The sequence below is a fragment of the Drosophila obscura genome, unplaced genomic scaffold (assembly GCF_018151105.1).
Source record: "Drosophila obscura isolate BZ-5 IFL unplaced genomic scaffold, ASM1815110v1 contig_189, whole genome shotgun sequence".
Taxonomy (NCBI): Eukaryota; Metazoa; Arthropoda; class Insecta; order Diptera; family Drosophilidae; genus Drosophila; species Drosophila obscura.
Genome location: NW_024542777.1, coordinates 1,735,094 through 1,751,762, shown reverse-complemented (window position 1 = coordinate 1,751,762; position 16,669 = coordinate 1,735,094). Strand labels below are relative to the sequence as shown.

Sequence of the window (16,669 nt, the reverse complement as noted above, 5' to 3'; positions counted from 1 at the left end):
GCAAAGTATTTTCAATTTAGAAAATAAGCAGAAAATGGCATGCCATGCATTTGTGCTGCGCATTTTCTTCAGCTCCTTCGCCGCTTAACTGCTTTTCCCCCAGTGACCATTTGATTTGGCCCCTCTTCTGGTACGCGCCATTTTTTGCGCCACTTGCATCGCTTCAGTCTTACTGTCTTTCCAGATATTTTGCTGTGCTTTCAGCATTCTGTGCACTGGGCTCTGTGTTCTGTATTTTTTATTTAAGTTGGCCTTAAAACAATTTTATGACACCATAAGTACAAAACAAATAAATTCCCTGGTCACTGCCGCGGACCGCACGCTTTTTCCTCTAATGCGCACTGCATTCATCATGCGACCCGTTGGCCCGTTGCGGCCCTGCCCATTCCTCGCGCTCCTTGGTTAGCCGTGGGGAGCGCCCGAAACAAAAGAAAGAATATGATAAATAAATGCAACCCGAACTGGGGAAAAGGGAGAATATTTCGCTACAATGCGAAGGATTCAAGGCAGCATGCAACAGCAACAGCAACAGCTGCCCCCGCTGTTATCTCTGTCTCTCCTGCTACCAGTAAAAGCAGAAAAAAGCCGTTAAACAAAGGGAAAAACGATGCTGAAGATGGAATGCCCTCAAGACTGCAGAGCATTGTGAACAGAAAAGAACAGAGGCAATTATTTCAAGGAAAACTTCTTATCCAAAGGAAATGAATTAATAGCAGAGCAAAGAAATAAAAGATGATTCCTAGATCGGCTTCTCATTAAAGATCGACGGTGTTCTACTTACTCCAATACAGTTGCCACACGAGCCCCAATCTAACGTGAAAGGGATCTCACTAGCTTCTGCACAAGTTTCAAAAATGGTTACAAATTACCAACTTTACTGTAAAGTGGACTTCATGGACCTTCCTGCAAATGCCATAACAAACCGATCCGTAATACCCCAAGCCAAGGACTCGGAGGCAGGAAAAAGCGCAGCTCGGGACTTCATAGCGCCGCAGCGTGGCAAATAAGTGTGTGCGCTTTTGGGTTGATTTATACGGTCTGCCCCGAACCCACTGAGTAAACACACCCCGAACGAGCCGAGGGATATACGGAGGGATATACTCGTGTGCACATATATCGTCCTGCATCTGTAGCGTGCACTCGCTCAGTTGCAGATTTTGGTCGCTGTTCTGCGGTGGCCTGCCTCATCCCAGTGGATGGACGGACAGTGGGTGGGAAAAACTTTTATTATTACAACGCTCTGCGAAAATGCGTCCAACGATTACAGTCCCCCCTGTCTGGGCTTCTTCTTCTGTTTTCATTTTCGTTTTCCTTTTTGGTTTTTAATAAAACACGCAGCAATAAAATTCCAGCTGTGTTTACGTGATTGGAAAACGATTTTCCATAGCGGCGAGCATGAAAAATTGTTTGGCTTCAGCTATCCAAAAATCAAAAAAAAACCCAGCGAAAAGGGAAGAATTCTCTTTTATTTTCTTTGCAAAATGGTGTGAAAAATGCAGCAGAAATGTATAAAACGTTTTCATATTTTTATTGCGCAGATTAAAAAGATATTTCGTCTGGCCGGAGAGGTAATTGTCAGCAAGGTCGTGCCCAGCCCTCCCCCGATCCATGCATTTTTAATGACCTTGTAAATTTTATGGGCGCGTCGAGAGGGGAGTCAATAAATTTTCATTACCTTAATTCATGTTTTATGCACGCCGAAGTTGAAGTCGCAGTCGAAGTCGAAGTAGCTTTGAGCTGCAGCCCTCAATCTACAGTTTTCCCCTACATTCATATGTATATATGTATATATATCTATGTATATAATATGTATGTATGCTGTGCTGGTCAGTCGCCTTGGCTCTCGACATGGAACTGCTGCCGCTTCACATGTTAAATCCCAGAATTTATGATGCTGTGGTCAATTTGGAGCATATGGCTGCCGTTTCTATGGGTTCCCGTTCCCGTCCCCTCCTCTCTGGCTCCTTTTCTTCTAGCTTGTTGTCGTAAATTGGTTTTCTCGGAAAAAAGGGTTCCCTTTTGGGGTTATATTTGAGGGATTTTTATGGATAAAGTTGCTGATGAGTGGCGAGCGTGGGATGGGGCTTGTGAGGTTGGAACAACAGCTGGGTGCCAAAATATTGAATTCAAATCAAATTTACAATCTTAAATAAACATTTCCAATGCCAACCGCAGTATGGAGAACTTTCAGCGACTAAAGAAGTCTTTTTTAGCTGGCGTCCTATGAAACCTATCCAGAATGTATTAAAAATTCTATTATTTAAAAACACTTACATATTCCGAGCATCATATGTCAGCTTCCGAACAAAATTTATGACATGAGAGAGGGTTAAGCCTAAGAGCTCTCCTTTCCCCAGGATGTGTGTGTGTGTGCGAGTGCCATTTATCATGTTTAATGCCTTTGAGTGATTATGGGGAAGCTGCTCGTACCTGGAAATGCTCCACTAATATTTTAGCATCAGTCTCAAGCTGTGGGCTATAACTTTGTCTAGATGAATTATTTATATACGGCCAGGAATGCTCGCACTCGCATTCACAGGGGCGGAGGTAAAACCAAATGAATTGCAAATTTAAAGTGCTGACAAAAAACAGCAACTACTCACTCGTACCCGTACCTGCACCCGTACCCGCACCAGTATCCGTTCCCGTGCTCGCATTAAAGTGAAATGTGATCTAAGCTGTCAGACGAATGTAACTGTATCGGAAACTGTGGCTCCGTAGATGTACCTCTGGACAGGCTGCCAAAGAGCTTTGTGCTTATTGAATTATCCGATTTGTGCATCAATTGGCAGTCTTCTCGTGATGCGCAAGAAGATTGAGACCAGCAACTGGAAGTGCAACTGCAAAGGCAAATGCAAATGCAATCGAATGATTTAACTAAGAACTTACCTGACGCCGCCCAAAGTTTGTGGGGCAACTTGGGCCGTGTCTCCCAAATCAATCGATAAATGAAATGTAATCCCCGTGCAGATACCTCGTCGAGGCGCTGCAGTTGCATTCGTGTTTTGTATACGTTTAATGCACCCTCGCCCCTCTGCCGCTACTCGTACGGATGCACCCCCGATTGCTGAAAACTTTGCGCCATCCATTCTAAGGGAGAAAATATTGCCTTACGGCAAAAGTTTGCTTACATGAAAAAAAACACACGGATGTGCACCCGTACAAGGGATTGAAGACTGTGCCATTGCCCTGTAAAGGAAGTTGGAAGCGAGGTAATGATAAAATCAAAACGAAAATAGACTAAAGACTAAATAGACTAAGACAAATGCTCAAAGGAATAGCGTTTCTTTTTTTCATAATTATTGGGAGTAATGGGAATGACAGCAATATAATTCGATAATATAACTAAATCTATAATTAAGCAGAGGAAATCACCCTAAAATCATATGGATAGCCGTACCAATTCAATCCCCTAAGCATATTCCTCCCAAAAAGAGCCTCCATAATACTTCCCCCCGTTCCCTTTCTCCATTTGAAAGGCCAGAGAAATACATAGGAAAATGGCAGTGGGAAAAAGAGAAATACAAATCGAGTAGAGTAAAAATGTTTAGGTAGCAAATGCGGCACGTGACAACTGCAACTGTGAAAGTTTTCCTCCTACCTGCCGCCTCCTGATCCCTCGGCGTCCATCGCATCGCTTATACGACGTGTGGCACATTGGCAACTGCCATCTGGAACCCCAGCCACACTCTACTTTCCCTGCCAAGGCCCTTCTTAGCCTTCTCCTGGCTGTTGTCTATCGAGCAATATGTTTTATTTTTATCGCAAATTGGTTGAGTTGCGGGCTGAAAGGGAGGGGGGAGCAGCCCAGGGAGAAAGTCTCCTTTTTTATGTGCATTTAGTGTGTATTTTTTGGGAACTGCGGCTGAGTTCTCTGACAAAGTAGTCAGGCCTAAAAAGCGTCAAATGCCCAACTTGAGGCGATGTCTTTTATTTAGCTCGAGGCCATTGACACGCACGGTGTAAAAAGAATTTGTCACTTGGGTGGTTGGGTCGTTCGGTTTGTTGGGGGTGGAAGTATTCCTTAGAGAAACGCATGGGGCGTTTGCACACTTAAAGTAGATTACCAGAGGGGTGTCTGTATATTTAGGCAGAAGTTTCAGATAGTTTAAGTCTCGTATATATTGACATTTGAGTGTAGCTTTAAGAAATTTATTTATAAGGTTAAGTTAAGTTAAGATCGATCTTCAGTGTTTTCTTCAGGTTTATAACTCTTCACTTTTTATTTATTAAATCCATTAATCCTTTCAATTTTATTTTAAGCACATTGACTTAACCCATAATGATTTAACTTCATAAATACTTAGCCGGTGGATAAGTGACATTAAATCCCTTTTCAGCAGACTCTTTGTGATGCATTTGTGTAGTTAAAGGTTTCAATGGAAGCCCAGAGACTTTAAAAGATTTTTTGCTTGAACTACATACAAAATTCATAAGTATATCCCTGCATACATATCTTCAGCATTTCCCTGTGCAGCCTCGTTCCCCGTTCCCTATCCATTTCTTTCCTTATTTCATTATTTGCCATAAGCAATTGTGCTCGAGGCATTCGAATCCTTGGCTAAACATTCCTTAACTTCTCATCTAACCTGGCTAGGTCCTGGCACACGCACACTCAGATGCGGGGATACGGAGATACAGAGATGCAGAGATACAGCCTCAATAGCCTCATTTCAAACTGCCAGCTTCTGGATGTAACTACTCTCGGGCCCCCTCTGAGAGCCGCTCACGTCCCATTGAAGGAAATCCTTGAGGGGGGGGCGAGATGTCAGTGCTAGTTATAGCCATTTCTCCGCTGGAATTGGTAGAGGAATCGCAATCACAATCGGAGTCATAGCCATAGTGGAGACCTAGCCATATATAGTACATACCTACAATATTATATGTATGGGGAATTTTTCCAATTTTGCTGATGGCATTTTAGGTGACGCGGAGAGGAGCCTTTCTCTGGTGTATTGTAAGGAGCAGTCATCTCTTTAGCCCTGCTCCTTTTTTTACAACTTGTGTCCTGGTGTCCTTGCTCTGATAGGCATCAGACAGCAGCAGCCAGAGGAGCGGGGTAAATATTGATGGCACATTAAATTGGGCCACCAGAACATGACAGCCTCGGAGTCTATCAATGCAACATGGCAGCAGACACGCTGCCAGCTGCCGGCTGCCGGCTGCCAATGGCTCAATATGGAATGGGCTTTTTATTGTCCTTGAAGGAGCCGAGCCGGCGGGTGAAGTGTCAAGTAGTAGCAGTAGCAGTATCAGACCGTATCCCTCTCAAAATCGTTGGGGAAAACTCAATTTTCTGGCTCATAAATATTTGTTTACGCTCGAGCTTTGATTCAGTCTTGTTTTCTTTGCACTACCCCCATCAAAATTTGTTTACGAATTTCTCGTTTTTACTCCTGGAACATCCTGCATCCCATACACCGGTATGTATGGCTGACTCCTTTTTACATGTGGATATTTTCTCTTTTTACGTTTGTGTTTATTGATTTATAATGTTTGCAAAATATAAAAATATTATCCGCATAAAAATATGCATACACTCGTATATGTGTGTATATTGCCCCCCACCCAACCCCCGCAGCGATATTTGTTCTTCCCGTGAGATGGAATTGAATTCGTTTGATTGATGGGTAGCGTATTAACATATGCACTCGTACACCGTTATTCCATTTTATTCATGCTGTTTCGCTGCTTTGCTTATTATTAAATATTGTTGTTTATTTATATTTGTGTTTTTTGCATTAATTTCCTTGGATTTGGTTTCTGTTTTTCTGTTTTTCTTCTTTACTGTTTTTATTGCGACAAGTCAATTTGGCGCATGGGGAATATTCGAGTACAATTAAATGTACAATAATTCATTTCCAATGACTGATTTATGGCTGATTAATAGGCGAGTGGTTTCCGCTGGCTTACCTTTAATGATGGGAAATTATCAATTGTCAAATGGCTATCAATTCAGATTATAGATGCTTTACAATGACCTCAAACTGAAGAGATTTATTTGCGGGACATTGGATTACATTTAATTTTGCACTGTTTGGACATTTTTTAATGTTTTTCTCCTTTTGATTATCAAAAATGATTTGTTGACTTTGCTTTAATTTAATTAATTATTTACGTGTGGTTGGTTAGCTTCCACATCTCCACTATGGTAAAGTATTACCACTCCCGTAAAGGGAACAGTGCCAGCTTGTTCTTTAGAACTGCTCGGTGTACAAATAAATTTGTGCCAGAGTTAAGCCGATTTGTTGCATTTGTTGCTTACAGTTGGCCATTTATCATTGAATTCTTTGCAGCCCCTGCCTGTTGTCTGGCACTTGTAACTAACCATTTGCTCGGAAAAGGAAAACTTAGTCCCTCTGTCATCAGAGTTTTCCCCATTCCCCATTCCCCATTTCCTCCATCTTCGACGTGGCCAATTAATGCTCACTTTTGGACAAATTTCCCAGTAGTTCGGCCGCAATTTCCTTACACTTTAACAGCCCTTCCCCAGCCTGTGGCAAACAACTAATTTGAGGGTTGAGGGGAATTTGCATTGTTTACTTTGAATGTGGCTAAGAGTGGTGCGTCGGCTAGAGGGGGGGGACGGGGAAGCCGCAGTGCAAAGCAGTCCCCAACCGGATTAAAATTTCTTTACTGTGTTTTTGTTTTTCAGCTTCATTTTGGTTTTGTTTTTGGTTTGCTATATTTTTTTTGCTGGCTCTTGGATGCTGGCTGAAAAACTGAAAATCCCCAAACAAGCCAAAATCATTAGCAACAAAATTGCACCCCCTTCTGTGGCACCTCCCCTGACTCGCCCATGCAGACTTAACATTTTAATTTAATTTGCGCACAACACAAAAAACGGGAATACATTTTTTCAGCTCTGTCTCTGTTGACATTCGTTTGTTGTTTTTGGTGGTTTCCCTGGAGATTTGGGGGCGGCGAGGAGGACACATCTCTGGTTTTGCATATTCCGTTGGTATCTCCGCCATACTACCGTACATACTCTCTCTCTCTCTATGTTTGAGCTCCCTTTTATAAATATACGCTGGAAACGGGTGTGCGTCTATAATCCAATTTATTTGCTAGTTCCGACTGTACGAGTTCCTATCCGGGAACGAATTTGCAGGAAAATACCTTTTTAAATATATAAATAAACAAACCACCTGCAAGGGTATAACAAGTTTCGAGCTCGAAACTTACCTGGCTTCTTGTTTTGTGGATTCTTTGTTGGCTTGCATGTCTCGTCCTGTGGCAAATCCTTTTTCGCCTGTTGTCACAATCAGGAACCAGATGGGGTAGGAGGGGATGGCAGAGAGAGGCATCGCTAAAAGAGAGTGGGGGGGAGAGAGAGACAAAAAATTGCGCCGTTCTTGTTCGCTTTTAATGTGCATTTGACATGCAAATTTATTTAATTTTCTGCTCCAAATGTTACGGCTTCCTACCCGCCTGTCATCCTCCCACCTTCAGCCATAATTTCCCTGTTGCGCTTTTAATTACGCAACAAATTCCTAGATACCCCTCACTCCCTCCTTGGCTCTTAAAGCTCACACGCGATGGAGCTTTAAGCCAAAATCAATAGAATTTCGAAGCGCCTGCTCCATCAAAAGGCAGCATGGAAAATGCTGCACCATCCCCTCTTAATGTTACACCCCCGCCCACTCCGCTGTTCACCCTCCCGATTATGTTTCGGTATTTTCCTCATGTGAAAAAACTTTCCAGCGGATGCGGAAGTGTGCGGATCGTCAGCGTCAGCGTCGGCGGCGGCAGTTCTACCATCGTCACTTTAACTCACCTCAGCCCCTACCTCTGCATCTACCTCCACCTGCTTCGACTTCCTGCATCCATGCCCGCTCCACTCGGCAAAAGTTACCAGACGCCAATGCCAGACGGGGAAACAAACCCAAAAGCGCGTCTCATTTTGCAGGGCAACCCCAGCCATATTTGAGCTTGTTATGATTATGCCCTATCTTGGGCACGGGACTCAGGCCGGTCCTGTGGGAATACCCAAAGGACTTGTCCAACCCCACGAGAGAAGAGGAAACCAAACCAAACCAAACCAGTTGTGTCTGGGTCTTTGCTGCTAAAACATAATATAACAGAGTTTCGGGTACCCGAAATAGATGTGTAGATAGGGTTGCAGCTATCTACCTAGGAGTATGTGGGTCTAGTAGGTAAGACAAGTTTAATTATGAAATAAATGACATGATGTGCTTAATTCAATCTAACAATCCACGTTTACAGTATGGAAATAATTGTACCATTTTTGCTCTGCTCCCTAAATTAGGTAAATTAATTCGTCTCCGAGGAGAGCATTCCCTCGCCTGCTTTGTGGCTGTGTGGCGCCCCGTTTGTGTTTACACTCTTCATGTGGCTGGCTGCTTCCGTTTAGGTAGGCACACACGCCCACCCCGGGCTTGAAGAGGTAGAGGCAGAGGCAGCGGCCCAGGTCTCTTACCACATTCCTCGAGTCGCCGTTTGATGTTTGGGGGCACGTGGCAGCGTGGCGTATGAGCAGCGCAACCCTTAGCCAAGGTCCAACCCTTTGCTGGACTCCGACTCCTACCACACGTTTCGGCCATCAGGTGGCGTTAATTTTAGAGTCAGCACACGTTCTGACCCTCGCCCAAAAGTTGGCTAAGTCGGCTTCATTTCTGGGTGTTCTCTTTTCCTTTTCTTTTTTTTTTTGTTGTTTGACTTTGCCGTTGCCTTTTTCTGTTTCTGTTTTTGTTGCTAGTTTGTGTTTTGGTCTGCCATTTTTCCAGACGATATGTTACCGCCGCCGCCGCCATATTTAATTTGTAGCAAGTTGGCTGGGTGGCTGGGTGGCTGGTTGGCTGGGTGCCTGGGCCTGATAAGCCTGAAATGAGGGAATAGCTGGCGGCCAGGCTTCCGCTTCCGTTTCTATTTTCGGGCTGGTAACAGCTGTGGAGTCTGCCCCTTTCGGAGGTGGCAAATGCATCACAACGGAAAATCTCTGGACCATAAATTAGTTGTGTGGCAAATTCTCAACCGAGGGCCATAAAAAAGAAAGCCGGGCAGATTCTGTTTACGAGGCAAAATAGTTTAATATAATTGAAGTGGCTCCAGCTCGGCCACAGGCCCTTCCCAGGTTCGGGGCTGGGGTCGGCTTTGGGCTCAGGTTCAGGCTCAGATTTTGTTTTGGGATCAGCTTGGGTCAGTTGTGTTAATTGGCTGAGGGACTGCTAATCAAATTTTGTTGAGTAGGGTGGGTCCTTAGCCGCCTCTGGAGAGGGTGTGCGATTAGTTAATGCAGAGAAAGAGGCAATGGAAACCCCCTAACCCAAGTAACAGCAACACTTGTCCTATGACTGATGACCTATGAAAGCCTCTTCAAACCCTTAAACTATTACAGGAAAATTCCTTTCACACTGTTTTCGATTAAAACCCCCAAACCCAACCGAAACCCAACCGAAACCCAACACCAGAACTCTGTAACGTCCAATTAACCGGCATGTCGGCAACTCCGCACAACTCCCAGTCCCCAGCTCCATCCACCAGCCCCAACGCCTGCTCCATTTGCCACTCCACTCCATTCTGCCTGTTGGCCAACTACAACCCGTCGACGCTTCCTCTCGTCTCGTCTTACTGCATGTAAATCAAATGCAGTTCAAAGTTGAAAATGGGCCGAACAACAAGCGAAAAATCTTTGAGGCCCCGCAGCCAAAGTTGATCAAATCTTCACCCATGGATACATTGCCACTTCCCCTGGTGCCGCAACCACCCCAAACACCCGCCTCCTCTCGCCACAGACAAGCCAGGAAGAGTCGTAAGCCAAATCGCATAAATAACGCCCTGGGGCCTAGGCCAAAGCCTCGTCCCTCTCCCCGGCCGTGGTCCGCTACCCGCTGCCCGTTGGAGCAGGAGAGGAAGAGAGAGAGAGCGAGGCACGCGTAGGTGGGCACCGCACACACATTTCCTCTACTCTTTCTGCCCCCTTCCACCTCACGCCACGCCACGCCCACGCGAGGGCACATTTATCACGCATACGCAGCGTATGCTGGTTAGCCAGGGGCACCGGTGCCCCCGCTCCGAGGGCCTATTGCATTGCCAGCGCCCAGGCGAATTGCAAATTTCCGTAGCCCCAAAAGTGAGTGCCGACCACCGAACGCAGTCAAGGGGCAGCCTTAACCAAATATCGTATAACCGCACGAAACTACAGTATTTCTGACCCTGTGCCGCAGTGGGGGCGGATTCAGGGGCGGGGAATGCAATTAATTATGCGAGTGCCTCTTAAAGTACAGAAGGGGCAGGAGTCATAAAGATGCAGCAGCGAGATTGAAAGAACTTTAGGGCTATGAGGAGAGTCCGCTTTTACGACTAGTTGAGCTGAGAAAACCAAATGTGGCAGGCTTCAGGCTTCGGGGATGGGATCCGTAAGGCTTAATAGCTTAAAAGGTGATTTTATTGGGATGAAGATGAAACTACTTCCACAGAACTCTGTTTCGTGTGGCTCTAGTCCGATAATGGGCATATCTAAGAGCAGCTCAAAATGGGTTCAATGCATGAGATATCCTTAATTATTCGACTGTATCACACTGCACCACATTAAATTGTTGCTATTAAATTATTATTACCGCCGTATTGGCTAGCATCTTAAATGGTGAAAAAATTATACATTTTTCACGCATGGCATTGATTGGCTCACTTTATCAGTAATTCACCTGGGGGGAATGACCCGTGGATGTTACAAATATTTAAAAATCCCATGGCCATCCGTATTTCCCGCTTTCCCACTCTCACCCTCTTCTATCCCATTCCTCCCACCGCCCTCAGAAATGCAACGTCATGCAACAGTTTGAGGGGAATGGAACGCAAATGGGAGAGACTTAATGAGATTCCGTTTCGCCCTTTGATTGATTGCACCAAAACGATGCGATGCTGACCAGTTCCAGGTCCAGGTCCAGGTCCATTCCATCCTCCACCCATCGCCAAGTCCTCTCTGCTCTTCGAACACCACCCCCAGCCGCAGGACTTTGGCAATTTTTCAAAAAATTTAATTGAGCTTTTTGCCGTTGGCTGTTTTTGAGTAAATAAATGTTTTATTTATGAGAAATGTCTGGATGGGCCTATAGCCAATAGGGCGGTGGTTGGGGAGCTCTGCTTGGGGCATTTCTGATTGCACAAATGGCAACAAATGATCTGTAAAAATCTCCAACCAAACCCAACCAAAAATTGTAAACTTTTAATCAAGAGATACACTTGAGGGGCTTTTTCCCCAATCCCCAAATAGCCGGCAGCCACCCACCCTCTGGAAGAGCTTTTACATCTAATTAGAGGGAAGTAGTATACTTGGTTAGTGGCTTTTCGAGAGTGAGAGGAGGGAGGGAAGAGCGGCGACCCTGCTAAAAGTTGACATTTTACTTTGGTTTCTCTGTGGGTGGACCCTGGACGAAAGTTTTGCCTGCCACGTGACCTTTTCGTGGGTTAAGAGAGGGGTGTGTTGGGGGTCAACTAATGTGACTTGAGACGCTCGTCCAGACAGGGAAGCGGCAGCTCATCTTGGGGGAGGGAGTGCGAGTTGGTGGGTCAGACGCAAAGTAAAGTAAATACTTGTATTTTTCTATGTAAGTAACTGAAAACCCTTTTTATGGCTTAGGGCCAAGTCCCTTTTGCATTAGGACTCCCACACATGTGCGTCCTTAAGGGGGTTTTGAGCGGGGCCTGTTTATTTTTTGGCTTTGGCTTTGGCTTTCGCTCTCCATGCGAGACACGAGACATGACTGAACTTGTGCGGATTGATTTGTTTATCCCATGTATTTTGTAAGCTACAAATGATTGGGGTTCTTTTGTTGGGAAGCAGTCGGAACTCTTTTGTGCACTAATCAGACTAATTGAAGAGGGAATCAGAAGGGAAATCAGAAGGGAAAACCCTTTTAAAGTCTAGAAGATCCCTTCTAATATGCGTTGAATAACTTGAACACAGTTCTTATGTTCGCCGCTTCCCTAACCGTAAATTAGCCACATTAACCATGCCGAATGCGACACAACCTACGAAAATCTCTTCCATGGTGCGTATGCTTTATTTGCTGCTTCGCTTTAACAGTTCTTAACTGCATTTAGAGCATGTTCTGAAACCCCTTCATTAACTATCATTATACTATGTACTCACATATATAATTATTCTTAATATAAACTACCTCCAAAAAGGGAAGTGGCAGAGCGGGCGACGAGGAATTTTCAATTTTACTTTCGCTTATCTCAAGCAGTTCATCTGAGTCTTCATTCCGTCGCTCAGAGTATTTTTTCTCAAAGCAATTCCATTTTAATTACATTAAATTACATATTCCAAAAACAGACGCGCGAAGAGAAGAGAACAGCAGCAAAAACACTTTCTAACAAGGGAAGAGTGGCAGAGAGGCGAAACGGTGACGGAGAGAGCGAAACGTCAAAGTTCGTTCACTTGTAAACAGCAAAACAGAGGGACAGAAGGTAAGCTTCGAGAGCCGAGGCTTTAGATACCCTCGAAGTGACAGTATTTAAAAATTATTAACTTAGAACTGCATACATACCTCTTGTATGAAGTATCGGATTTTGATGGTTATGTTTACTCGGCTTTCGATTCGTGTAAAACTTTTATACCCTTACTTTCGTAGGGTACAACAAACAGCAACGGAAACCGTCGTCAACGAGCAACAACAATGAAGCCAAAGCAAAAGGCAGAGAGAAGAAGTAAAAGACAGAGACTGCGACTGCGACAGCGACAGCGACGGAGACGGAGATTGAGACAGAGAGGAAAGAGCCTTTTTATGCGGCGCAACTTTGGCGCTTTTTATTAAACAAGCCGACGAAGTGTGGAGCGGGGGGCCTGGTGGAGAAGATGCTACGGGGGAATTGGGGGAGCAGCATAAGGTGAAGGAGCATAGAACGAACATTGCCGGCTAAACCGGTAACACTTGTTTATCAGCGGCAGCCAACCCACACGACCGACAAAAGAGAGTGAGTGAGTGAGAGAGAGAGAGAGCAAAAACCCGTATGTCAGTGGATTGAGCATGGAAATATGTTTAGCAATGAATGAGAGAGAGGGAGAGACATGCAGAGGATGATGATCGGTCAAAAGGGTTTCTTCTTTCGCATTGCAGGTGACAAAGACAAAAGACAGAGAGTGAGTGAGAGAGAGAGGGGAATAGGGAAAGACTCCCCTCTAATGTCATCATTATTGTCAATATAACAAGTTTATTGACTGCCATCTCCCCCGGCCCCATACACCATACACCCCTTGGGGTCATTAGAGAAATGCTTGGCATCGGCGACGTTGGTTCTCCTTCTTCGCGACCACACTCTCCGCGCTGCTAAGCTTAGATTAAACGCAAGTTAATGACTTAATTAAGTGCATGGCAAAAAAACAAACAAATGAGAGCCGAAAGAAGAGATGGAGCAGATAGATAAAGATAAATGATAGATATTGTCGCAGCAAATTGTGGATATTAACGCGTGCAAATATGCTCCGGCAGAAGAGAGTAGGAGATTAATGGGTGTGGGAGGGGGGGACGAGAGCAGGGCTAATATGTTTTAACGGTACCAGTGCAAGAAGAAATTAGCTGCATAGTGGAGAGGGAGAGGGCAATAAGAAACGTAACGGCATCGACTAATAGATAAAGGTTGAACGACATTTCCCTAGGAAGAACGGAAACATACATATGTACATATGTAACCTCCAACCTCTGAGAATCTCCACCAAGCCCAATTATAGCTTAATTTAAATTCAAATTAATTCCTTCAGCCCACATTTAACCATTTGTTGATACTTCTTCAGCCTAATCAACAGGAGGGAGAGAGAGCGAAAGCAGCATCAACATGAAGAGAAAGATGAAGAGAGCTACCAAACAAACGTCTCTCTGACTAATGCACTGAGAGCGGTTCAAATTCAAGGTCGCTGTTAAATATAGCCAATGTTATGTTCCAAGTGGAAGTCTTACGGCTGAATAACAGAGCGCAGGCATATTCAGCACATCATTTAACGAAAGAGAGGCTCTGTTGCAATGCTAACAGGTTGAGAGCTAGCACTGTTGACGACCAACTGAAGAGAGCAGGTTAAGAGAGCCCGACCGGTTTTGAGAAGACTAACGCTCAAAAAAGTGACGCAAATATGAACATAAGGCTCTCATTTTCACCCATCCAAAGTATATTGAGTATTGGGGGTGGATTTTAGCTCGCACGCGTTGTATTTTCTGAGCCGTTTTGCCTCTTGTCCATACCCCATAGTTTATCTTACCTTGCCCTCTGACAAATTTCGCGGGCCAGTCGAATTCAAACGTTCAAGTTTTCCACTACTCTTTCCGAGGGCATGTTGTGCTTTTCCGTGTTTTTCCGTGTCCAAGTCGCGCGCGCTTTTTGACGTAAAGTGCTCGAGAAATTCCGGATTCGCGGCGCGTCGCGTCCCCTAGGAGGGAATCAAGTGATACGAGAAACAAATATTAAAATCAAATATTTACAGCAAGTAAAGAAAGACGGGAAAATAAATTTAAAATTAAGGGAAATATTTGTCGCGGGCAAATGATGGAAGAGTGCTAAGTGTTTATATCCCAGATAAATATTACCCCTCCTCACTACAACGGTTAACGGTGAATGTGTGCGAGTGTCGCGAGTGTCAATATGTGCGAGATCTGAAGATAAGATAAAGGCAGATAAAGGAGAAAGAGAATAACGAAAGGAGAAAGAATTAACCCCAGAAAGTAATTGCAACCGCGAGAAACCCCAAAATGTGGCCACAACTCCTCCTCTTAGTGCTCCCCACAATCATCCAAGGCGTCCAGCGGTACGATCAGACCCCCCTGGACGCCAGTCCCTACTACCGCAGTGGCGGCGGCCTGATGGGCCCCGATCTGGGCGGCACCTCCGCCACCTCCTTGGACGGCTTCCCGCACCACAACCGCTGCGAGGCGATCACCATTTCGATCTGCAAGAATATACCCTACAACATGACCATTATGCCCAATCTGATCGGGCACACCAAGCAGGAGGAGGCCGGCCTGGAGGTGCACCAGTTCGCGCCGCTCGTCAAGATCGGCTGCAGCGACGACCTGCAGCTCTTCCTCTGCTCCCTGTACGTGCCCGTCTGCACCATCCTGGAGCGCCCCATCCCGCCCTGCCGTTCCCTCTGCGAGTCCGCGCGCGTCTGCGAGAAGCTGATGAAGACCTACAACTTCAACTGGCCGGAGAACCTCGAGTGCTCCAAGTTCCCCGTCCACGGGGGCGAGGACTTGTGCGTCGCCGAGAACACCACCTCCTCCACCCCGGCGCCCACCAGGAGCGCCCCCAAGGTGACCACCAGGAAGCACCAGCTGGGAGTCGAGATTCCCCATCGCAATATTGGATTCGTCTGCCCCGTCCAGCTGAAGACGCCGCTGGGCATGGGCTACGAGCTGAAAGTCGGTGGAAAGGTGCGTTTGCTCAAAGATCATTTCTATACTAATTAAATACAAATTGAATTGGGAGAGTGTGAGTGTGAGTTCACAGGAAAAATCATTGTCAAGAGTCAATTTTATATACTCGTATTGGTACGAGCATTTTGCATTTTTTTAAATAAATGTAGAAACTTTTCATTTTCATTCAGTGCCCATTTTATTTCTGCCTGTTGCTGCCATTGAAACAACTCGAAATAAAATTGTGAATGTCCGACGGGATTCTGAAATGTCTTAAGCCAAGGGAAAAGCCTTCTCGTCTGCCTTCAGTTCTGTACTACATAGTTTTTTCCACTAATTAAAGTCCCAACTGATATCCAAGGCATGTGCATTATTCCTGGAAGTTGATCGGTTACAGATATCGCCTCATCATATAGGTCAAATGTGTTGGTTCTTTTATGTCTTCATCTGGGGTCTGGAGCAATTTGCTTGCGCTACGAACGAGCAGGTCGGTGGAGAGCAGAATGCATATCCTGTTGCGTTGAGCAGTAAACAATTTCCAACCACCACCAGGAAAAGCAGCAGGAGGTCCTGCCAACACAGAGACAGGGGACAGGCAACGAGAGATATAGAGAGAGAGAGAGAAAGAGAAATAAGTATGGTATTGAGGAGCCCGCATTCCAATTCCTACCTGCCCGTACCGTACATCATCGAAGAGGAGCATTAACCAACGTCAGGTAGATCGCTTCGCTTCTTTGGCTTCCCTCGAGGAAAGGTAAACCAGTTTTCATCTCAGTTTTCATCTTTTTTCTTGCGGGAGAGAGGCCGAGAGAGAAAAGAATAATTCTGTAATTTGTAATGCCTGGTTATGTAACCCACAAAAAACAAAACCGAAAAAAAAACAGAAACCTAACAAGAAGTGGAGAATATTTAATAACCTGAACTGCACGATGGGGTCAGGCATGTTGCATTTTCACGTTCTTTAATTAATTTTCCAGCCATTTTCGGCTGATCGTCTTTGGGCGACTTTCCACAGTTCATTCCATCCAGCAGCGAGCATTTTCGAGTTGAGTTTGTGTGAGTAATGATTAAATGTTTTTCCAATGTTTTTCTTTGGGATTTTCTCTGCTTTTCCTTGGCTATTATTAGCCTTCAGTCCTTCCCGTTTCCCGCTTGCCGCTCTTTCTGTTGGCTGGCATGTGTAAAGCGCATTAAATACTTTGAGGCAGGATAATTCACACTTCGCTCCGAGTCTGGTATCTGGTATATGGTATCTGGCGGATACATGTGTATCTCTTAGCTACTTTAGCTATGCGATTCTG

The 16,669-nt window shown here is 45.1% G+C and overlaps 1 protein-coding gene and 1 long non-coding RNA gene across 5 annotated transcripts in view; one reads left to right on the top strand and one right to left on the bottom strand.

Moving 5' to 3' along the window:
* Window positions 1–6,995: 6,995 nt before the first annotated feature.
* On the bottom strand, window positions 6,996–14,422 carry LOC111066740. 4 transcript variants are annotated; one of them, XR_002607091.2, is made up of 3 exons: window positions 12,516–12,710; window positions 7,186–7,309; window positions 6,996–7,119 (listed from the first exon to the last, which is right to left on the bottom strand). It is a non-coding gene; the product is annotated as an uncharacterized LOC111066740 (long non-coding RNA). The 4 variants fall into 4 exon arrangements; XR_002607089.2 differs by lacking the exon at window positions 12,516–12,710 and adding an exon at window positions 14,219–14,422 and having other exon boundaries at window positions 6,998–7,089; XR_002607088.2 differs by having other exon boundaries at window positions 6,998–7,089; window positions 12,516–12,704.
* LOC111066737 (frizzled) overlaps window positions 14,246–16,669 on the top strand; it is an 89,699-nt gene continuing 87,275 nt past the window's right edge. The window contains exon 1 of the mRNA XM_022355568.2: window positions 14,246–15,386. Within this exon, the coding sequence (XP_022211260.2) occupies window positions 14,706–15,386 (681 nt within the window). The 5' untranslated portion in view covers window positions 14,246–14,705. The remainder of the gene's footprint in view (window positions 15,387–16,669) is intronic.